Source organism: Antrostomus carolinensis, unplaced genomic scaffold (assembly GCF_000700745.2).
Source record: "Antrostomus carolinensis isolate BGI_N321 unplaced genomic scaffold, ASM70074v2 scaffold1209, whole genome shotgun sequence".
NCBI classification, from domain to species: Eukaryota; Metazoa; Chordata; class Aves; order Caprimulgiformes; family Caprimulgidae; genus Antrostomus; species Antrostomus carolinensis.
In genome coordinates, this window is record NW_010337645.1 from 14,306 (window position 1) to 38,449 (window position 24,144).

Below are 24,144 nucleotides of genomic sequence, written 5' to 3' on the forward strand. Positions count from 1 at the left end.
TTATTGTTGTTACTAATCTTGAGTATGATAAAGGACAATTTATAAATTTTGCAATATTTGGTCAGTTTGTCCCTGCCTATAAGGTACAGTGCCTTCAAATCAGCTTTCACCCATGCTTTTCTCCTGGCTAGTCCAGCAAGTATTCACTATATCCTCTTTCTGTCTGTGACACCCCATACCCTGCACTGGGTCTGCTCATATCTCATAATTATATTCAGCCTCAGTTTCAGATGGTTTTGACTGATAACCCTGATGCCTTTGAAGGGCAACAATGCTGATGAAGGGTCTGGAGAACAAATCTTATGAGGAGAGGCTGAGGAAACTGGGGTTGTTTAGTCTGGAGAAAAGGAGACTGAGGGGAGACCTTCTCACTTTCTACAACTACCTGAAAGGAGGGTGTAGTGAGGTGGGGGTTGGTGGGGGTTCAACCAAGTGACAAGTGACAGAACAAGAGGAAATGGCCTCAAGTTGCACTGAGGGAGATGTAGATTGTATATTAGTAAAAATTTATTTACTGAAAGGGTTATCAAGCATTGGAACAGGCTGCCCAGGGGTTGAGTCACTGTCCCTGCATTTAAAAGATATGTAGATGCAGCACTCGGGGGTATGGTTTAGTGGACATGGTGGTATTGGGTTGGCGGTTGGACCTGATGATCTTAGAGGTCTTTTCCAACCTTAATGATTCTCTGATTCTATGATACTGATTACAGGGAGGGGTGGATAACCTGAAGGCACTGGAGGTGCGAGTCATTTTTGTTCCAGCTCTGTTTTCTGCAATTGCAACATGTCTAACCTTCAATTAACCATTCAAAAACCCCTGCCTGGAGGTGCACCAACAGATCAGCCAGTGTGCAGGAAAACCACTTGTTTCATGCCCAGTTGCCCACAGTCATGACAATGTATATCTTCATGAACACATTGAAAGAATAAACGGTTATAAATCATTAAAACCCAGTTTAATGTTGCAAGTATTATCAGTGTTTTCTAGTATTTTTGCTTATCAGTTAAGGTCCATATTCCCATCAAGCCTTCAGAAGAGCAGCAGGCACCCTTTGCATAACTGGTTAGTAGACCCATCCTGGCATTTTACACTTGGCATTTACTCCAGGCTTTGCTTTGCTTACCCTTCCTTGCACCTGAGAGCTTCATGCTGGGCTCGGAGTAGCTGGTTTTGTTTTTAAAGAGGAAACCTGCTCCTAGGTCCTGTTTGTGCATTGCCTTCCAGCTGTACAGGGGGATGGAACTGGATCTCCTTGCTGAAGCAGTTGTTTACAGGGAGCTTTTCCCCTGAAACACTTGCAGTGCTCTCTGCTGTTGCTTGTTTTAATTTCCTGCCATTACAAGGGGGATTAAAAAAAGTCTGTAAGTGAAATTCTAGTTCCAGTTAATGGCAAAATTCCCACCTTGTTCAAAGAAATGGGATTTGGCATCGTGTGTGCAGTGTGCTGGACTTGAAAAAAGTTAGATTTGATACTGGGATGTCACCTCTGTGACCTGATTTTTGTGCCTCCTTGCGCTGCTAAAGCTGTGCAAAGAAATCTTGCTGAGCACACCCGTGGGACCCAGCGAGCTGCACTATTTCTCCTTAGAAATGATGCCTGTTCTTTAACTTGCTTTCATGGTTTAACCTTCAGCCAGCAACTAAGCACCACACAGCCACTTGCTCACTCCCTCCGGTTTGGATGGGGGAGAGAATCGGGAGAGTAACAATGAGAAAACTTGTGGATTGAGGTAAAGACAGTTTAATAGATAAAGCAAAAGCCATGCATGCAGGCAAAGTAAAACAGGGAATTAATTCACAGCTTCCCATGAGCAGGCAGGTGGTCAGCCGTCTCTAGGAAAGCAGGGCTCCATCACATGTAACAGGCACTTGGGAAGACAAATGCCATCACTCCAAATGTCCCTCCACTTCCTTCTTCTTCCCCCAGCTTTATGTGCTGAGCATGACATCATATGGTGTGGGATATCCCTTTGGTCAGTTGGGGTCAGCTGTCCCAGCTGTGTCCCCTCCTAACTTCTTGTGTACCCCCAACCTACTCGCTGGTGGGCTGGTGTGAGAAGCTGAGAACTCCCTGACTTAGTGTAAGCCCTGCTTGACAACAACTAAAACATCAGTGTGTTATCAACATTCTTCTCCTCCTAAATCCAAAACACACTATTATAGCAGCTACTAGGAAGAAAATTAACTCTATCCCAGCCAAAACCAGGACACTTGCAAAGTTTCGAAGCTATTGTTGCTGTTCTTCCTGGGTAGATGTTTGTTCATGGTAATTGATGCCTTTTCATGCAACACTTTTGGATGAGAGCTGTAAATTGGATGCAGGATCATATACCTTCTGTGCTTCACCTGTCCTCTGTCTTGGATAATTCCTCAGAAGTAGCTGTTAAATACTGCCCTGTGCACACACTGCAGAGCTGGAGCTGTTCTGATGCCACTGCTCTGGATCCTGACAAAGAACAGAAGAATGCTTTACAAAGCTTCAGACAGGGCTTTTCTGTGTCAAGGGATGCTTTCAAAGGGAGGCGGGAGCCCAGGCATCTTAAATGACAAATGGTCTCTTTCAGAGATGGGGAAATTATCTAAGATTGTGCTTTTCTCTGAGTATTTCAGTAAGTCTTGTTTCTCTTTGATAAGTCTATTTTCTAGGTAGTAAGATTCCCAGTAGCAGGATGGTTTTGATATTTATGTCGTGTACAGTTTGCACTGAAGGCACTCGACAAGCACTAAGTAAAAAAAAAAAACCATGAGGCAGAAAAAGACAGAGTGATTGACTGAAGAAGTAGGAGTCCCTCCATGTGTACAAAATAGGACAGACTAAATTAAATTAAACCTGTGATAAGCAAAGGTCTTATATAACTGATACAGTGAGTGGCTTTGAGGTTTCTTTGGTGCTGTTAAACCTTCTGAAAAATGTTTTTATTATTCCACAAGCCTTTAAAATATATCTTTGTAGGTGAAAATAATGTAAGATGTGAGTATTACAGGTTTACTGCAATAATAAGCTGCCTTTAATTTAAAACATATTCAGCAGCACTAACTGGTATCGTCCACCACTCAGAATGCCAAGTACGATTTGTCGTTTTAACACTAATTAATGATGACTTTCTGTATTGTAAGCCATGTAAAGTCAAGCACTTTAACAAATTCTTGTTATTTTTTTCCTTCAGGACTAAGAGAAACATTGTTTTAAATCTCAAGAAAACAAAAATAAAAAGAGAATTGCACACCAGGCTGTGTGAAAACTACCAGCTCTTGTTTTGTCTTGCAGACAGGAGAGCAGTCTGCTTTACCTCATCAGTGCATTAAAAAAGGCAGAGATTAAAAAAAAAAAAAAATAAAATCAAACTCTTTTTGTTGTCATCTCACGTATAAAAGGTTATCAGCTGAACTCAGGAAAGAAAGGCAGGTCATTTGAAAATGAGCAGTAGGCTGTTTAGCATTTCCTAAAGACAGACGTGCATGTTATGATAAGCGGTACCTTAATGAAGCCTTGGGAAAACCATTTCCTAACATCAGTCGCCGTAGCGGCGTCTCCACTACAGTGCTGTCCCAAAGGTAACAGTTATGACATGTCATTTATCAATAGCTCTCCCTGTGTTACTGGTGAAGAAGCTCCCATAGTGACATACAGCTGTTGTAGTCACTCTGGTGCCCCACATCTGCTTCCATCACCCGTGCTGGGCAGCACCTTATTCTGGGAGCAGCCCCATTACCTCCCTTGGTTGGCTGTGTAAAGAGAAGATTCATGGTCTGGCCTTCATTGAGTGTTTTAATGCTTGCTGAGTGACTAACTGCTGTACTGTTTTATTGTTTCTTTCAGAACAATAGACATAAAATAAATGTTGATTGAACCTTTGGAGGTCTGTTGATCAATAAAGAGAAGCTGTGTTGAAACCACAGAGGCAATGATAGCTTTTCTTTTCCCTTTCATATTCTCAGGGTTGTCTGTTGTAGGTTTCAGCTGAAGCTCAAACTGTTTGTGAACAAAGGAAATGGAAAAAAAAAAAAAAGTCTCATCAATTAAAAGTATTTTCATCCAAGTGACTGAAAGCTTTTATCCCATGTTCTGTTTTCCTTCGTTCTGTAATTGGGAATTTGCACACAGTGGTCTCTGCTTATTTTTAATCCAAGTGAGAACGACAATAAAAGCCTGGCTGTTTCCTTACAGAGACTTTCAAAAGTAAGGTTAGGGGTTTGGGTTTGCTTACACCAGCTGAAAGTCTGACCTGGAAAAGAATGCAAAGATGAGATGGTCAAGTGGCAAGAAATAACAGAGTTAAAATTATGTTTCTATATTCTTGGTCTGGAGAGGGATGATTTTCCAAAAACATTTTAATGTTTTTCCGTGTTTTCACTTTAATATTAAAGAAATACAGCATACAATAAGGAAAATGAGGGTGAATTTGGTTATGTTTGGTAGTAGTGCAGACGTAGCTACACTGAGACAACTCATCCACTTGCTTTCTGTGCTGAATTTTCAGAGCATTACAGTCATCACTTCTTATTGGTTAAATCATCCCTCCTTTTGTAATCGGTATTTAGTAGAAATATTCCAATTATCTTATTGTCACAGATGCATCCTGACAAGATTAGATTTGTAGCCATTGATTCAACCAACAACCTTTACCTCCTCTTCCAGAAGCCTTCTCCAGAGGATTAAACAAAATTTGGGAGATTTTAGAGGTTTTGTTCAGTTTTCTCTGTTTTGACAGCAATATTCTCATGGCCTGCAGCTGTGGCAATAATGGTTTTATAGGCTATCAGCTCTCTTTCTAACCATGTATCCTTAAAGACATACTCAGAGAAGCACTCTAATGAAACGTTACAGTAGATTTATTTGCTGTCATTTACAGGTAAAATGTGGTCATGGTTACTCACTATTGTAGATTTCCTTGTGACAGTTTTAAAATATTTAAATACTACTACTACTACTACTAATAATAATAATGTATAAATCATAATTCCCCATTGGTAAATGACAGTTAATAGCATTCCCAATGCTTATGCTGTTTAAGGTGACTGTAACAAAGTTGTTGCTTGTCTAGAAAGAAGAGAAACATTTTTTCTTTTTCAGTTTTATGTATGGTGAACTGACAGACAAGAAGACCATTGAAAAAGTCAGACAGACTTTCGACAACTATGAGTCAAACTGCTTTGAAATTCTCCTCTACAAGAAAAACAGTATGTATATATTTGTGTATGGTGTTGGGAGTGATAAGGCATATTTAAAGTACATAGTAGACTAAAATAAATTTTCATTATGGCATATGGATAAGTTTGGGGCAAGATCTGGAGAAGAAATGGGTGTTTTAGTCGCCACAGCTCAAGAAAAGAGCTCTTTTTTTCAGGATGAGTGTTAGACTGCCAAGAATAGTTTTTCCCTGCTGTCTCTAGCCTGACTCCTCCTTTCCAAAATATATTTAGTTTTGAGGATGGTTTCCCTAAAGGGAAACTAACTGGGTTAAGTGAAAAGAAATCCTGAATGAGTTTCCCCCACACCCCTTGGGGAACACCTCCATGTCTCTACAAGTGCGAACTCAGACGCTGGTTGCCGTAGGTGGATGGTCCCAGCAGTGCCTCTGCAGTGTGTAAACCAACACGTGTGAGCTCTAGTGAGAGTACTAAATTTGGTGTATAACCCAGGGAATAATTAGAAAACTAGGGAATTTTTTAACTTAATGAAATGCAGGCCCTAGGTCCCTTCCTCTCACTAGCATTGGGTTTACAGGAGCTTGCCTGAACCAGGGAAAATTTTCTTCAGTTTGTCTTAACCCTGAGTCACTCCAGTCATATTTTCTGTCCTGCCATGTATGTGGGTAGTACTTCTGTCTTATCAATGTTGTAGCACATGCTAAGCAAAACCCACGCTGTTGTGTGGTCTCACTCTGGGCTTGTGCAGTGTGGACATCTCTCCTGGGCTGGTGGTTTAAATTTCTGCTGTTGTTGGTGAAGATGAGCAGCCTCCTCCACTAGCACAGGCCATCTTCCCAAGGTAGAAAGCCAAAACTCTCTCATGAAATGTGCTCCAGAAAATCTGGTTTCTCTACACTGAGCAGACCAAGTCTAGTTGACTGGGTCAGTGGCCATGTCAAACACAAACCAAGAGCTATCTTGATGGAGATATTTTCTTTGGTTTGTCTTTCTTTGCCCAGTACAGGATGCAGCTCCTGGGGAGTCAGAGAGCTTTCCCTCTGGTTCAGCTGCCTGCATCCCAGTAGCTGAGGCCACGTTCCCACTTGGGAGGACATCAGGGACAACAGTGCTGGCATGGAGCACATTGCTAGGGTGAGGCTGGAGGTTTCCAATGCATGTTGTGGTTAAAGAAAGATAACAGTGTACCTTGGAAAAGAGCTAACTGAGCCTGACTGCCCCATTTCACTGCAAACTCATATAAAAGTTTAATGATGTGGAAGAGAGCATCCCAGATACCTCATCTCCTTGAAAAAAACTCACATGCTTTATGCTTTATTTCCACTTTCCCTCTTTAGACAAAATCTTCCTGTACGTGCGCTTAAACAGTAGGAAATGCGTTTAGATTTCTCCAGTTCTGCCTGCTTCAACGCATGTTAGCCAACAGTTTAATTAAAAAGAGAAGCAAAAGTGGCTCTGAAGTCCAACTGTTTGCGCAGGTGCTCAGGAGGGCCCTCCAAATGACCTCTTTTTAGTTCCTCAGCATATGGATATGTCTATTCTCTAAATTTTCTGCTTCTCTGCCCATTTCCTGTGCAAGTCACTTGGATGTCCCCTCACATTAGGGGAATTTCCCAGAACAGACTTGTGTTGGGTATCTTTGCAGGTGGTGGTGCTGAGCACTGTCATGCCCTGTGTCCATGTGATTTCTGAAGAGGATCCCAGAGACTCAGTGCTCTCCCTGACCTGGCTTCTCTTATTAACTGGGCTGGCACCTCCTGTTCTAGCACAAGCCATTCCTGAACTCAATTCCTTTCTATTTCATTTAAGTATAAAGAGGAAAGCCTTCTCTTGGTGACTTTTCTGTAATAAGCCAGTTGCTTTTTGCTTTGGGTTGTGAATTGCTTGCTGAAGCTTGATGATGCTTCAGAGATTTATTAAGGTGCGGTTGCCTTAATGAGATCTTCACCTTTGCCCAGATCTCCAAGCCTATATTTTCCATAAGTTATGCAGGGTTACAGAAGGACTTTATGGAAAAGTCCTCATATTTCTTTTCAAGCTTGAGACAGTTCCCATCCCTAACATCTGTTGCCAGCTTCCTTCTCCATCACCCGAAGCCCAGAACTTCAACAATTTGCTAACCCTAATAGGCTCACCTTTTGACTCCAGTTCAACATCTAGTTTGCCCAGGGTTTGCTTCCATTTGTCATACTCTGAGCCTTGCAGAAGAAGGTTCTTCAAGAAACTGCCTACTTATTCTTCTTATCCTCCAGGCTGAATATTGGAGCAGATAGAGAAAAAAACAATAGTATCTGATGATATGAATGAATATACTTCTGCATACTCATGTAGATGAATATATTTCTGCAAAATGTAGACAGTTACTTTGTGGAAGGACTTGTGTTTGTCACCTGCTGAGACTCTACCTATTGCCTGTCTCCTGCATGGAGGTTGCAGAGCATCCTCCTGCCCACATTTTCAAACTGGAGGTCCAGAGGTGCTGTGTGGTTTTGATTATGTTCCACAATCTTTTCTTTCTCACCCATTCCTTTATGTTTTTGTCAGAGGGAGATTTTTGAGATTCTCAGATTGCTTTCCCATCCTTCTTTCCTTCGGCACAGAAATGATCTTTAAGAACTGATGTTCTCCAGCAGCATCCATACAACTGCTGGCTTCACACACTCTCTTGCCATTTTAACCCAGCTAGCAAGTGTCAGGTTCAGACCTGAACATTTGCTACAATTTTCTTCTGCTTCTGCTTTACTGCGTTCCTTCATATATAGTCCTCAGTGCTACCCACCCAACTATTCACCAACCACGTTAGGCGTGCATCTCTATATATATATATGTGTGTGTGTGTGTGTGAGTATATATATGTGTGGTAGTATATATATGTGTGTGAGTATATATGTGTGTGGTAGCACTCAGGAAACCTCTTTGCCTGCCTTTGCCCAGATTTCTGCTACTACAGCAGTAGCCACCTTCCTTGCCTCTGTCTTTGATTTTTGTCAGTGCTGTTGTACAGGTTATATTGCCTGCTTCCTTTCAGACCTTTTCAAAGGGTGCTGATGAGTTGCCAGGTATAAGTGCAAGTACAGTATTACTCCAGAGAGCTTCAGCACTCTGTTTTAGATGTTATGAAAAGAGTCTTTTATCTTGGGTTAGCAACTGGGAATTGAGATAATCAAGTAATCAGCATAATGGCTTCAGAATTATCACAAAAATTAGTTCCCCATCTCTCCCACCTCTCCAGTTTACTGCTAGTGAGTTACTGATTTAATCCCAGTTTAGCCATGCTGCATTTTGTCATAAACGCTTGTGGATTTTAACCTTCCCCACAGTAGTCCTAGTCCAAATGGGTTTCGTTGCTCTTTGGGCATCTATCCTGCAGTTCCTGTCACAGCTCCCAGACATGGTGCATTAGAGGAGATTTGGAGGGGGGGGCAGTGGTGCCCATGGGATAACAGTGGGCAAGTGGCTTGTCTCAATGTGTCAGTCTGGCATTCAGGCAGCTCAGGAGAAAAGCCATTATGTCAACTGGCTGAAAGCACATCAAATCCTAAAGGTAATTAGCTGGCTGTGAAGGCATTTATAGCGCAGTGCATGTTAGGTGCAAGTTTGGGAGGGAGAGGACATGGCCGTGGGCCTAGAGCTTTGCTGGATGGGAAGCATCTCTGACATTCACATCCCTGCAGGTGAACAGGGTATTTCTAAGCAAATTACATAGTCTTTTAGGATTTCACCCCTTACAGAGCAGACCTGCATGTACACAGGGGACTGCCATGTGCCCTTCAGCCTAGGAGGGAACCAGACCAGTTTCAGCTCCTGAGCACCTGTAGGTGTCCTCTGTGAGGACTTAACCAAAAGCCATGCTAACCACTCAAAAACAATAGGCGTTTTTTGGCTGTTTATTTGATGAGTGGTAGGATTTGAAATTATTTTGTATCTATATTTCAAAAGCTAAATAGAGATAACTGCACTGGGAGAGTGCTCCAGTGGGCTGGACAGTGAGGAGGTGGAGGGTATGACCTGAAACACAGAAAGGGAATTGACTCTTCTGATTTGTCCTGATAGGACATTTACAGTCTATGTCTGGATTAGCTCAAGTAATCTTAAATAATGGAGTAGCATCAAATTTGGAGCATTTGACAGTATACTCCAGTAGTTTTAGATTTGATAGCTCCATATTATGTGAGGAATGAATCAAAGATACCATCCATCCATTTTTTTCTTACCTGCCTCCCCTGCAGACACTAAATTTCTGAGATGTGCTGGGGAAAAAAAAAACAAAACAACAAAACCAAGACCAAGAGAGGAAGAACCATATATTTTATTTTGGAATGGAGATTTATAAAGTCTCCTGTGTCTGTTTATTGGATAATCAAATTAGTAACATTTCTGTAAAAATAGGAATATGTTGTTTTCCTTCAGGGAGGTAAACCAAAAAGATCTGGAAGATATATAAATATCTAGATATGATCCTAAACTACGTGTGTATTTTAATAACATATAAATGATGAAATATTCTGTGTATGGGCTTGGGAAAGTTTGTGCTTTCATCACAATCTGCTGTCACCTTTTTCTTTCCTTCAGGAACCCCAGTTTGGTTCTACATGCAAATTGCACCCATAAGAAATGAGCATGAAAAAGTGGTTTTGTTCTTGTGTACTTTTAAGGATATCACTTTATTCAAACAACCAATTGAAGATGATTCAACAAAAGGTAAATATGAAATACAGTATTTTTCTTTCATAAATGATAAAGTACATGTTTGAGCTCAATCCTGTGACAGAGACATGTCACGGCTATGATCTGTGTCTTGAATTCAAGAAATGTTTTGTGACTTGTCAGACTTCTGATACCACTCTCCTAAATTACTGCTTAAAAATAAAATATAAATCCACATGAGTGGAAATTCCCTAACAACATTTTGCCAGAGTAATAAGCCTTCCTTGCTCTTTGTAATTTCACTATTTTTTCAATACTTTTCCTGGCATTTGCTAAAAATCACATAGTTTTTGAGTCATTTTAATGCTGTGTTGTTTTGGGAGACCTTTCTCCTAAGGGACTGGTATCTTCTTTTTAGCAAAAAATAATTTCAGCTCCTTTGTGCTGAGACATTGATATTTCCTCCTTTTCTCACTCCTGGAGTTGAAATAAAGAAGAAACAGCCCATTTGGGTCCTTTAGAACTCACCAACAATGATGACTGCATGGCAGTGGACATTGTACTTGTTATTTAACAGCTGCTGGTGGTGGTATTTATTGAGATGTGCTATGCTCTCATCACCTAACAACCCATGACCAGACCCGCAGCCTTGCACAAGAGAGAATTGGTGGGGAAAGGTGGAGAGAATCTAGCAGCATCCTCTGCTTTGGTAATCAGACCTGTGTCTTGTGTCAGGTTCATGTGTGTATTGCTTTGGGTAAAATAATGCACATACATAAAGAAGGGCATTTATACTACAGCATCCACATCCCATCTTTTCATGGAATTTGCCTTCTGTTGATTAATTCCTTGTTATAATTTTCTCTTCAGACTTGGAGAAGGCTTGATTTCTCACCAATAGCCATGTGTGCTTTAAGCTATCTTCTTTAGAAAAAAATTGGTGCCATTTGAATGCAAACAGGGTTTAAGCTAATTTCTTATGATCTAGATAACACTTATTCTATGTCTTTGGATATCTGAAAAGTAGATTTATAAAGATAGACTTAAAATAAAACAAAAAAACCTTCTCTTTGATCTAACACCAAATATGAGAATATTTGTCTAGAGAGTATTATCAGTAAAGTTGTGAGATATGATGGCTGAGAAGGTATTCCTGTAAGCTTTACTGCATCCATAATTTAGTTAGCAATCTGCGAATGTTCCTTTATTTCACTTTCAGCTCCATAATGTGGAATTCTTTTTCCTGGAAATAATCTGAAATTTTTAGGATAAATGCCAGTTAACTGAAAGGACTTTAATTGCAGAGATCTTAAGGCATGTGACTGGCTCCTTGCTGCAGTGGATATAATATGTCATGGGAGATCTTCAGGGGAAAAGCCAGTCTTTGCAAGGGTCCTCATGTAGGATTTCCTATTTGATGCTTTCTGGGAGGACCAAGATGTATCTCACATGGAACCAGCCCCCAAGCCCCTACTTTTCACCGTCTCTGCCCCAATTTTTGTAGTACACAGTTGCTCTGAGGAGTGTGTGGCTGCAGCAGGACAGGGAAAATGTATTGAAGGTGGCTCCCAAATGCAGAAATGATTAATTTTGCCTTCTTTGGATTCTCAGCCCCAGGGGGGCTGAGCTCTTCCCCTCCCCTTCTTGTGGCTGAGGAGGAGGAGAATCCACCTGGCATCCGTTATAGAAACAATATACATTCCTGTGGGAAAGAGCAATAGCTGTGAAGTGTATAACTTGTGTACTGCTGTTCTCCTGTGAAAGGTACCATTAGTTAAAATGTCAGGTATTAACTATGAGCATTGCAAAATATTGTGGTCAGCAGCCAGAGATTTGACTGTGTGTTTAAAGAGCACTTCTGTCGAAGTCATACTTTAAAAAAACCCAAACACCACAGAAGGCAGTACAGCCACATCTCTCAAGTGCCTTTAAGGTGTATGATTGGAGTCTGAGAAATTTGCTCAGGGTGCTTTGATTAGAGCATTGATTAACATTGATCCATATATCCAACGAGCTCCATAATTCTGAACCATTGATCTGATTTTTCTTCTGCTTTTGCATAAATTAGAGCTTGTCTTTTATATTCTTCAGAGAAAAAAAATCATATTCAAATATTTGCACCATTTTACTACAAGGGTGGGAAAACAGCACTGTTGCATTACCCTCTGTCTCTCAATTGGGTTGAATTGTGGGATCTTCCAGCACCAGAATCACAGTGTTGTTTTGTCAGTTGTGGTGCTATGAGAGATACATAATTCATTGTCCTTGCAGATAACATTACAATGTGCTTAGAAGCTGTCAGGCCACTTCCTTTTTGAATTATGAGATTGGTAAACATATATATTACAATTTAGTGGAGAATTTTTAAACTTTTGTAAAAAGCATTTCAGTAAAATACTGCTGTTGAGTGCTGGGATTAATCATTGAAAGGGCTATTTTTTTTTCATTTTAAGAGAAGGATTTTGCTTCAGAAATTCTGCCAGGACCATGCAATACATAATACATGAGTAACTATGGTGCAGATGAGTTACTGTCTATTAGTTATGGGAGCTGTAAATTTGAGATAAAAAATTCAACAGAAATAAAATATTGATGCCATTATGCAATAATCTCTCCATACCAATATATTCTGCACTGTTCGAAGGTATGTTGCTTTGTTGTAAAGCTTCAGTATATCACGCTCCTACAAGGTACAAGGATTTAGTATTTAAATCATAACAATGAGTGTATCTACACCGCGGGGTGTTTGTATGTCCTGGCTCCTGGAAATAAATGGTTGGGTTTGCCAGATCTGATTGTGGTGGCTGTGACATGGTTGGCATCTTGTGCAGACCTTGCACGGGCAACTGTGGTTTTGGGGGACTGGTAATGGTGCCCCAGTCCTGAGGATGCAGAACTGCTCAGAAGCATTGAGGTGCTTGTCTTATTTGTCAAAACAGGGCATACAAGTAAAATAAAATAGTTATCTTACTACAAAGCACATTGCAAGGGAGAGATGGTTTCTTTTCTCCAATAAAGGCTCAAAAACATGCTTGTTTACAGCCTCAGTACAAAAAATACAGTTGACATCACGTGGATTTGCCCCATGTGAGCAAGGGGAGTTAGAGAGGTCTGGGGCACTGTGACAGATGGTGCATCCCTCTGCTTACCTGTGTGCTCCCGTTCAGTCTGTGTTAGTGCTGTCAGAAAGGAGGAGGAGGGGGCTTTGCTTGCAGGAGGGAGTGAAAGTAATGAAAAATTTTCCCAGGTCACCCAGGAGACGGTGAATTTGTTGCAGTCCAGAAAGCTGTTGAAACTTACTGGACTGCAAGCAAGACTGGAGAAAAAGGATATTTAAAAGCTACCTTCCTCTAATAAAATATAGTGACAAAGGTCAAAAACCTTATTTTCTGAGAGGGTGCAGACAGTTTGACACTAAAGATTTGGCTGACTTGTTTTTTTGTTACTCATGCTGGTATCATCACTGAGTGATGTGCAGGAGACCTACAAAGTAGAGCAATGTAACAGTGACCAAAAAGTACTCTTGTGTCCTTGTAAATGGAAAATTACTTTAAAAGTGTCTAATCATGCAAAAGTGTAAAAAAAACCCCAAACCCCCACATTTCAAATTGAAGCAGTGAAGATGATAATGGAAGGAAACGTAAGCCACCATGTGTTCCCTCCTGGGTGAAGAAGCCACCAGCAGCTGTGTGATGTGGAGGGTAGTGAGAACACCAGAACACCCTGCCATTGACTTGGTTTGTGGTTCATAGTGTCCCAGCTCCTGAGTCAGTGGCTGGATGAGCTGTGGATGGTGGCAGTGTGGAAAAACAGGTGTGAGAATTAGTGATGGAGTAGGAGGTGTTGCAGAAGATGATGTCTGCACTCAGTGTTTGCTGGGACAATGCCTTATTTTCCCACGAAGGAGCTGTTCTATGTTTTGTCTGTTCCCTCTTTCTTTCCTTCTCCTGTTCCTCTTCGGTAATATGAACATTTGTCTGATCTGGATTCAGTACTAAGCAATAAGTCCTACCTGTAGTGGTGGAGGGCCAGATGCCCAGGTGTTCTGGCTGAACGCCTTACACAGCAGATCTGGAAGGCCATTTACAAGCATATAGAAGATCGTATTATGTATTTTCTTCCAGAGAATAAAACCCCAAAAATCTTTTTCATGTTTGTACCATTGTAGGGTCACAGTTGGATGCTTTTATCAGCTTGCTGTGCTTTTATTCTATCTTTACCCAATGGCCTTTTAAAAACATCTGAAGACTTTCAATCCCTCCAAAGGCACACGGTGGTAATAATCTTATGTTTATTTGTCAGAAAAAAATGAAGTCATTTTTCTGGGCCCTAACTATTAGGATGGCAAATAATGCCACTTAAAATGTTAACAACATATGAAACCAGAGTGCTGTAGATGATATTGAACTGAAACTTTAAGGTTAGAAAAAAAGAGCGGCATTTTTTGGTTAATAATGGGGTTTCACCTAGTTGTGCAATGGCTTTATTTCCTTTGTTATCATCAGCGAAGAAAAAATGTAGTCTCTAGGTAAACCTGGAATTATGTTGGGTTTTTTTTTTGGCTAGGATTCTCACTGGTTATCTTGAATCTCTTTTGAGTGAAATATCAGGTATGTCACCTGCTGAAAGTGATTGGGAAGTTCTGGTGAATATTGATGGGATTCTGAATTAGGATGCAAAGCTGTTAAAGAGACCCTACAACTCAGGACCGTGTGCTGTTAACAGATGGGATCATGAGATAGCACAGCAGTATCCTGAAGTGTTTTTTGTTTTTTGGGGTTTTTTTTTCACTTGATAGAGCCAGACTTTTATAATCAAGACTGTCTGGGACAATGCTGTAATGCTTCCAGTGCTATAACTCTTAATGGTTATATAACTCTATATAATGATACAGCTCTATCTTGAAGTGTGACAGGGCTATAAAAAGTGTGGTAGTTGCAGAAATACGCACTTATGCTTGCTAATCCTTGCTAAGCCTGTAGTTCTGGTCCTTTTTTATCTTTAATAAGTGCAAGTTATTAAGCATATATAACTAGTTGCACATGGGAACTTTTTTCCTTGAGTGAGTATAAATCCTGGTGATAATAGAAGTGGGTGGAGGGATTAGAGCATGAAAATGAAGTTTCTACCTTTAGCTGAAGCTCAATGTACCCTGTTGAATATATCACCTTGACAGTAATCCGTAACAGTAATTTAATAGGTCACAATTTGGATATCCGTCCCAGCCCACTTTTCCAAGCCTTTAGTAAGGGTATTGGTGCTACAGAGCATCATTTGTTGTTGTGCTGTTTCCTATTGCTCTGATCTGCAGAGTTTCACTGCCCAGTGCCTTCAGGCACCAAGGAGATCACCTCTATCTCTCCATTCTCATCTGGGTCTAGAGTGTAGCATCCAGGAACACCTGGGCCTTGAGAAAGAACTTTGTGTGGGATGACAAGAGAAGTGGTCGTTTGCCAGGACACCAGGTGGGCTTCCAGTGTGAAGGGTAGACAACTCAGAGGAATGATACTAAGGTATAATCTCTTGGTATTTAAAATCATCCATTTTGGATGGGCACAGTTTGCTAGTAATCAGGAAGACCCTCTGAGGTTGCTTTGAACCTGTTCCTGCAGGACAAGCATCCCTGTTATTGTCTACAGTGACAGGCTGGTGACACTTTTAGCAGCCACTGCAAGGGCTGAACAGTCATGAAGACATAGTTGTTTTCTTGCTCCTTGGGATGTGAATTGCTGAGACCTGAGCAGTAGACCTCAAACTAAAGTTGACCTCTAGATGACTCTCCCAACCCAATGCTATATAAACAGCTCATTAATGAAATATTCCTGCTCGTTAACAAAATAGGTAGTATAGATGAAATATTATGAGAATATATTTATTTTGTTCTGTTCAAGGGGATGTTGTCAAGGCTGTGGAACCAGGTGTCCAGCCTTGTTTAGAAGTACGTGTTCACAGCTGGGAAGATAAAGGAACTTCCTTGGCTCCTCCCTGGGCCCTGGCCAGGCCTTGGTTGGAGCTCCAAGGGAGAGTGATTTATTGACGAGGCCATGAGACCAGGTGTCTGGCCTTGTTCAGAAGTAGGTGGTCAAAGTTGGTTTAAGAACTTCTTTGGTTCCTCCTTGGTCCTTGGCCAGGCTTTGGGGAGAAGCCAATGGAAGAAAGTGACTAAAATAGTAGCTTCCCAGATGCATCTCAGATATTGGCCAAATCCGGGATGCGCCTGAGCGAAGTGAAGCCAACCTGCCAGATGTTGCCTTACTTTTTCATCACGTAATTTATTTGTTAGAGTGTATAAAAGGAGGACCCTCTCATAGCGAAGATGGAGACCTCACCTACAACTGGACACACTGTGTAGACTTCCTAGTTGCCAGGAAAGTTTCTCCAGGTCCTTCGTTGTGATCAGGACTCCCCAGCTGATGTACAGGTCTGGATGATGGTGAAGTATTTGGGCAATTGGTGATGTATCTTTCTTAATCACCATGCTGCTTTCTCTTATGTAGTGATGATGAGGTGCATTACCCTGTTAATCTTTGTACCCTGCTTATGCCTTTCTTTTTCCACTTTAAACTAAAGTAGTTTGTTTTTATTTTCAAGTTCGTGTGTGTGTCCTTTTTGCTAACCCCGTCAATTAGCAAAACAATTGGCCTCATGGAGAGAATCTGAACAAAATGCTGTTTTTAAAATCTAGATATGAATCAACTTCATCTGAAATTCCCGGGTGGGAAGACATCCCCTATAGTTCACTGGCTCCCGAGTGGGCTAAAGTCAGAGGACCGTGCGAACAACGGGAAAGTCGGCTGAAAGATGCCAAGCTGCTGGATGTAGTAAAATGCATCCAGAAATTTTGTATCAAAAAAGAAAAAGAAATTGTGGTTTGGGAAGAGGGGGTTGGATTTTGTTAACAGCATACAGGAAACAGCACCAACAAAAAGAACGACTGTTGTTAGAACTCTCCCGTATGGCACAACACATATGTGATTTGCAGAATCAGATTGTAATGTTACAGTGCCAAAATAAGGTGCTTGCTGTTAAATTGAATGCTTATCAGCCTGTAGCCAAAAAAGCTGCAGTAAGAGCTGCACAGTATAAATATAAGAAATGAAGGGGAAGAGTAAGTCGTAAGAAAGTGCATTCAGTGATTGCAGAAGCAGGTGTACAGTGGGATCCCAATAAATGGGTTGGAGATATTTGGGATTCTACAGATTCTGATGAGGCTAGTTCCCCAGATGAATTTGTAGATGTGAGACTGGCATGGAGATGGAAAATGGAATTAGATTATAATAGGCAGCAAGTAAGGAAGGATGTGGTAGAGGATTATACTCAGCGTGAGATAAATTATATAATTGAGAGATTTAAACAGAGACTGCGGGAACCCCTGCTGTCTTGGATGGTGTGTTTGCACAATTAGGGGGAAGCAGGGGTAACCCTAGATTCAGTGGATTCCAAGAAATTTGTAACCTTGAGTTCAGATTCTTTTGTGCAAGATGCGTTCTGACAAAAGATGTGTGATACGAATCTCCTAGCCTTGGTGGCTCAGAGGTACAATAATAAGTATCCCACAGAGGATGACTGGCCAGGTGCAGAACATCCATGATATACTTTGTGAGATTGTATACAGAGAATGAAGGAGGAAGGGATGAAATTGGCTATTTTTATCAGAGATGCTGATACTATATGTGGAATGTTTTGTCTGTTACTATGAGAAATAGGCTGACTAAAACTGCTCCACCGGCATATAAAAATGTAATTATGACTCTCCTCATTAATGAGACAGGAAATCCCTTTTGTGAGGTAATTGAGAAAATACAGCAGCTGGGTGATCTTGGGGAATGGGGACCCCGAGGGAGTGCAGGAAACCGAGATACTCGGGACAGCTCTAGGAGCAGTGAAAACAGGCTGTCTTGCAATGAAATGTTTACAGCTTTATTAAAAGATGGCGTGTCCCATGAAGAAATTGGTGGGGTTCCAACTAATGAATTATGGAAAATATATAAACAGAGAGGGTTGAATAAACCTAGCAAAAAAGTGCAAAGTTCTAAAGCAAAAGACTCAGCTACAACTCTGCCTAAGGTACCCACTCTGGAGCCCCGAATATATAAACAGAGACGGTTGAATAAACCTAGCAAAAAAGTGCTAAGTTCTAAAGCAAAAGACAGCAAAAACTCTGCCTAAGGTACCCACTCTGGAGCCCCAATGGGACTTCACATCTTCTTGCAGATGGCCCCCCGCAAGTGGATCAGCTGTTCTAGGGGACGAGAAGGATTGGGGACCATATTCTGGTTTGTACCCTTGGAAAGAGACTAGGGAACTAGTCCAAAGTAATGAACAAGAATAAAATAACAGCCAAGCTCCGGTGCAGTGGGTGCGGAAGGACCGGCAACCCCATGTGAAGCTCCAGATATTTTGGAAAAATTGGTCCTTGCAAACAGTAAAAGCCTTAACTGACACCGGAGCGGAGGCCTCCTTAATATATGGGAACCCCAAGAAATTTAAAGGACAATCTGTAATTATTAAAGGTTTGGGGGCAGGAGGAACAAATTGAACCTGTACAAACACAAATAGAAATGAAAATAAGAAATCTCCCAAAATGATTGTATTGCAAGTATCTACTGTCCCCATGAGTGATTAAAAAATAAACCCTAATTTTACAGTCAAACAAGAATCCCCAATGCAATAGGGAGAAGCTTTAGCTGAATTAACTCTCTCCAAAAAAGAACATGCTTGGTTCACTAATGGATCAGCCAAGTATATTAAAAAAAAAAGTTTTGGAAAGCGGTAGCTTATCATCCTCATTTAGAAAAAAATTTAGAAACAACAGGAGAAGGGAAAATCAGCCAATATGCTGAATTATATGCAGCGTATATGGCTTTGAAACAAGAAGATTTAGGAGAATGCTATTTATATACTGATTCTTGGTCAATAGCTAGTAGGTCAGTAGCTAATGGCTGCCAACATGGATAGTGAAAGATTGGAAAATATATTCCAAGAAAGTCTGGGGGGAGGAACTGTGGAAAGATATTTGGGAAATAGTACAAAGAACTAAAGTAACCGTAGTCCATGTTGATACTCATAGTAATACAGACACTTTAAAACAACTTCATAATTCTGTTGCATATAATCAGGCAAAAGTTTCCCAAGCTGGATTGGAGATTCCTCAGAAGGAGGATCATGAAGGCTTGGTGAAATGGGCACCCCAAAAGTGTGGGCATCTTGGAGAAAAGCCACTTATAGATCCTGTACAACTAAATTTACCTGTTTACTGCAATGGTCCATTTGAAAGAGGATATTACACACGTGACTTGATAAAAACACTGATGCGAACACTGATTGATTTTCATGGACAGAAGAGGGCACGTTAACCGTAAAACTATTGTTAATATCACTATCTCCTGGAGAAGATTGTACCCATCCACAGTGTCATCTGAACAACTATTCTCAGTGTAAAAAGACATAAGACCAGACTTAAGTTCACCTCTCAAATAGTACTTGGCTAAAATGTTCTTATGAACTCCCTGTTATATGCAATTGATTAGACATGTTTTAAAAGGAATGCAAATCATAGCCAGGACTGATGACAAGAAGTTAACCAAAAAACAAGAAGTAATGCCTTTATGTCTGATACCTAAATCTAAGATCATATTAACAGAAGAGATAGTATGAAGGTTGTGATTTATCTATAGGTCAAAGGACTGACTGAAATGCTGAGGCCTGGGCAGTAGACCTCAAACTAAAGTTGACCTCTTGCAGCCCAACATTATATAACCAGCTCATTAATGAAATATGCCTGCTCGTTAACAAAATAGGTAGTATAGATGAAATACTATGAGAATATATTTATCTTGTTCTGTTCAAGGGGATGTTGTCAAGGCTGTGGAACCAGGTGTCCAGCCTTGTTTAGAAGCTCGTGTTCACAGCTGGGAAGATAAAGGAACTTCCTTGGCTCCTCCCTGGGCCCTGGCCAGGCCTTGGTTGGAACTCCAAGGGAGAGTGATTTATTGACAAGGCCATGAGACCAGGTGTCTGGCCTTGTTCAGAAGTAGGTGGTCAAAGTTGGATCGATAAGAACTTCCTTGGTTCCTCCTTGGGCCCTGGCCAGGCTTTAAGGAGAAGCCAAGGGAAGAAAATAGTAGCTTCCCAGATGCATCTCGGATATTGGCCAAATCCAAGGTGTGCCTGAGCAAAGTGAAGCCGACATGCCAGATGTTGCCTTACTTTTCATCATGTAATTTATTTGTAAAAGTGTATAAAAGCAGGACCCTCTCAGAGCAAAGATGGAGACCTCACCTACAAGTGGACACACTGTGTAGGACTTCCCAATTGCTGGGAAAGGTTCCACAGGTCCTTTGCTGTGATCGGGGCTCCCCAGCTGATGATACCATCAGGTCTGGATGATGGTGAAGTATTTGGGCAATTGGTGATGTATCTTTCTTAATCACCATGCTGCTTTCTCTTATGTAGTGATGATGAGGTGCATTACCCTGTTTATCTTTGTACCACTTACTAAAGTAGTTTGTTTTTATTTTCAAGTTGGTGTGTGTGTCCTTTTTGCTACCCCCATTAATTAGCAAAACAGAGTGATGCTCCAAGGCCTTATTTCTGCTGTTCCCCTCCCCCCAACCCCCCCACCTTTCTTGCTTTGCTGCGGTCAGACACCTACCATGACGAAGAAGAGAGAATTTCCATATTCAGGGCTGTTTCGTTTCTTTTGCAGAAATCAGGTACTTTTCTGAATCTAGTACTGCCTTTTGAGGCCTTTGTGTGCTCCATCAGTAACGCACAATGCACATTAACTGTCTGTAAATTTCTGGAAGTTTAATGTGCAGTGAAAAATAAATCCCTTTGAAATAAAATCTAACCCTGTGCGAGATTGAATTAAAAAGGAAGTTGATCTTTAAAACAGTAACTGTAGATGGATACACTTTCTATGTAGAAAACTGAACACCATCTATAAAATAAGAAGTACAAATATAGTAGAGTTAGAGAGTTTAAGAGTCTAATCTGTGTATCACAGGCCATTAACATTTCACTGTTACTCCTCTGGTGAACCCATGAACTTGTGTGTAACTAAACCATCTCCTGCAGACAAACATTCAGTATTGATTTAGAAGTCTGAAGAGAATGAGGATCCACCCCATTCCTTCATATTTTTCTTTCTTTTTCATTGCACTTTTGGCTTTAAAACAGTGTCATATTTAAATTAACCTGGCTTCAGCTTCTTGCAGTGGCACCTTCTTATGCATTTTTTTCCACTGTACTAAAAAATTCCCACTAAGGCACTTACATATATAATCAAGTCAACGCTTCACCTTCTTTTGATAACGTAACTGAGCTGAGCTCCTTAAACCTCTGTGTAGCCTGATTTTGCAGGTCTGCTGATGGCAGACACATAGACATTTTAGCTGCACTTTAATCCATTTTATTGGCTGCAGGAGGGATGAAGCTATGGTGGTGTGGATTTCAGCCTCCCAGCTCCCCAGTCAGTTTGTGCACCAGTATTGTAGCCAGGTGGGTTCACAACTAGCTCCTCAATATTGTCCATTGCTCAGCCTCTCCAAGCCTAGCTCTTACTGTTGGATAACCAAGGAGTAGGTGACTTTTTGCCAAAGCAAACCATATGCTGAATTGCTCATTTACTAAGACCTCTGGATCCTTTTCAGAACTGTTCTTTATTAGGGACATTTTCCCCTCCTGTACTGGAGATACAATTTGCATTGCTTTTGCCTAGATACCTGATTTCCATTTAAAACACGTTTTAACAGCACATGCCCAGTTATCAAGCACATCATCCTACATGACTGCCCTCCCTGCTGTTTAACATTCCTCTAATCCTCGTGTCATCTAGACATTTTATCAGTCATTTTGTAATGACTTTCAAACCATAGAAAAAAAGCACTGAACAGAAGGGAGCCTGTCCACTGGGGTCCAAAAGACTCTCTAATAGTTTTTTTTTACCATTTTCCACTACTCCTTGTTTGATATTTGCCAGATAGCAAGTTCTTAATCCATTCAGTAATCTACTGAACTACATAGTCTCAATATTTTGTCAAGAGTGTCACACAGCATCAGTTCAGTGAAGATTACCATACAAGAGGATCTGGCCAACGTGTGTCTCTTGGGTGATTGAAATGCAGCACCAGGATGAGATGATGTAACGTGATGAGCACTGTGGCTGTGCTGATTTGGGAGCTATTGGGAGGAAGGTCCTTGGCTGCAGATGGGAGCAAACTGGGGTAGCTGCTGAGGCTGTCATCAAGTCAATGGTCCACATTGCTGCCCAGTCCAGCCCCAGCAAGGGAGCACTGGTATGGGGAGCTGCCCTGGCTTATGCCTCTTGGGCATACATCATGCATATGCTGTGGCTCTGGCTGGTTCTTGCATTTGGCTTGCAGTTTGTTCTGTCAAGACGTTTGGCTGTCTTCCTGAACTAAATTTATACTCTTATCAAATAATGAAATTAACATTGTGGGGCATTTTACATCATTCTGTATTGACAGCCATTCATTATGTTCCTTTCCTGGTTTTTTATTAAACATATTGAAACTCAGATCGTCTTTTCTCTCATTTTGCCTGGCACTGAGATCAAGCTGAGCAGCCTGTAATTACTTGGGTCAGCCAGTTTGCCCTTTCTGCACATGGATGCAGAAAGCCTTTTGGTCGTACTCTGGGAGTTCTTTAAAAACTTCATTGTTACTCTAATAAATCTAGCCAGAGAAAGATTTTTCCCATATGTCTTTAGCTTCCTCTGTCCGTTCTCATAAGCCATAATTTCTCATTCACATACTTGTTCACTCTTTCTTCCCATCCCTGTGTGCTTTATTATATACTGCTTTTTAATTTCTAGCATCTGCCTTCCTTTTGACCCTGAGCTTTTGGCTGGTGTAGTCCTTTTTTCTTGACCATGGAATGGCACCATTTTGCTATCTGACAAACTCTTAAAAGCCAGTTGACTGACATATAGAGTACTTAGTCTTTTTTTTTTTCTGCTTTTTTTTTCTTCACAAAATTTGTGACTCTTTTTATATAGTTGTTAGATACAATTCCTTGGTGGCCCTGTGTGTGTGTATGAAGTTTAGCTTTAGTTGCAGAAGCATGAAGTTTGAGAAGTTGTGCAATGTAAATTTACAGCTCTGTCAGAATTAAATTTAGAAATACATTGTATACCAAATGTAGTCTAGTGGTGTATAAATCTTGGCACTTTTCATCAGTAGATCTCAAAATGGCTTGCAAAGTAGGTCATTAGCATTATCTTAATTTTAAGGAGAAGAAACTGAAGCTCAGAGAGGTAAAGTGATATTCCCAAGATTACCCTGTGATTCTTCATCCATTTTGAGCTCCCCAGTAGCTGCAGTAGGTGGATGGTAACTAGGAATACAAAACTGAGTAAGAACAGAGGTCAGATGTAAAAATTATCCCAAGAGTGCAGTGCATTGTCAGACAGTGGAACGCACAGAATTTCAAATCGAGACATTTATCCTAATATTTTGAATTACATTTGAACAGACACTGTGGTTCTTCAGTCTGTAAATGGTTTTACTGCATCATGGGAGTGATTGTGCTTTGTTTGACTATTATTCTATTTATTCAGGAATCCCATTTATCCCTCTGTCTTTAACAAAGCAAAACCAGGATGGTTAAGTTTTTTGAAGAGACAATGAGCTCTTTCAGCCATATTTTACCTGCGACAAAGAGCAAACACCCAACCATTTAAATGATTTTACTGTCTGAACTTATAGAAATAGTTGAGATTTGTAGATGCTAACTATTGATGCAAAAGGATGATCCGTGTTATCAATTGAATTCCAAACTGCCTATTTCTAAGCATTGCTAACTCTGCTTTTGAGTGTAAGTCATAGAGTATATATTATTTAAGCATTCTGTGTGTTAACTATTTTGTGGTCCACAGTGAGAGGAGAAGAAGGGCGTCTGCATGGTCTGGAGGTGTTACTTACACTCCTGCAGGCAGGAATCAAGACAAGCGTTGCTGTAATTACCCTTTGTGGGTGTTTTTTTTACATACAATATCATTCTTAACTAAAGTGTTTTCACTGCAATCTGAGATATTGGATAGTTCCCTGTTAGACTGATTTAAAAGGCTTCATTATTTCTGATCCTTTTAAGACGAGACAAACCTTGACAAAAAGGTTAATTGCAACCCAGTAGAGATACACTAATGTTTTATTAGGGGGAACTAGGCATGTCTAGATTTTCAGAGCAAGTGCATCAATTTCTTGCCTTGAGAATTTTAAACTCTTCATAAACTCTGATGTATGAATTTAGCTTTCAAATAACACAATATAGTTTATGAACTAGAGATTTTAGTTTGGTTTTTTTTTTCAGTGTGGCTGCTA

At 40.7% G+C, this 24,144-nt stretch overlaps 1 protein-coding gene across 1 annotated transcript in view; it reads left to right on the forward strand.

Moving 5' to 3' along the window:
* The window catches only part of LOC104530587 (potassium voltage-gated channel subfamily H member 5), a 65,320-nt gene that overhangs the window by 14,273 nt on the left and 26,903 nt on the right, over positions 1–24,144 (forward strand). Inside the window, exons 3-4 of the mRNA XM_010175226.1 lie at positions 5,076–5,182; positions 9,725–9,853. Coding sequence (XP_010173528.1) covers positions 5,076–5,182; positions 9,725–9,853 — 236 coding nt within the window. The remainder of the gene's footprint in view (positions 1–5,075; positions 5,183–9,724; positions 9,854–24,144) is intronic.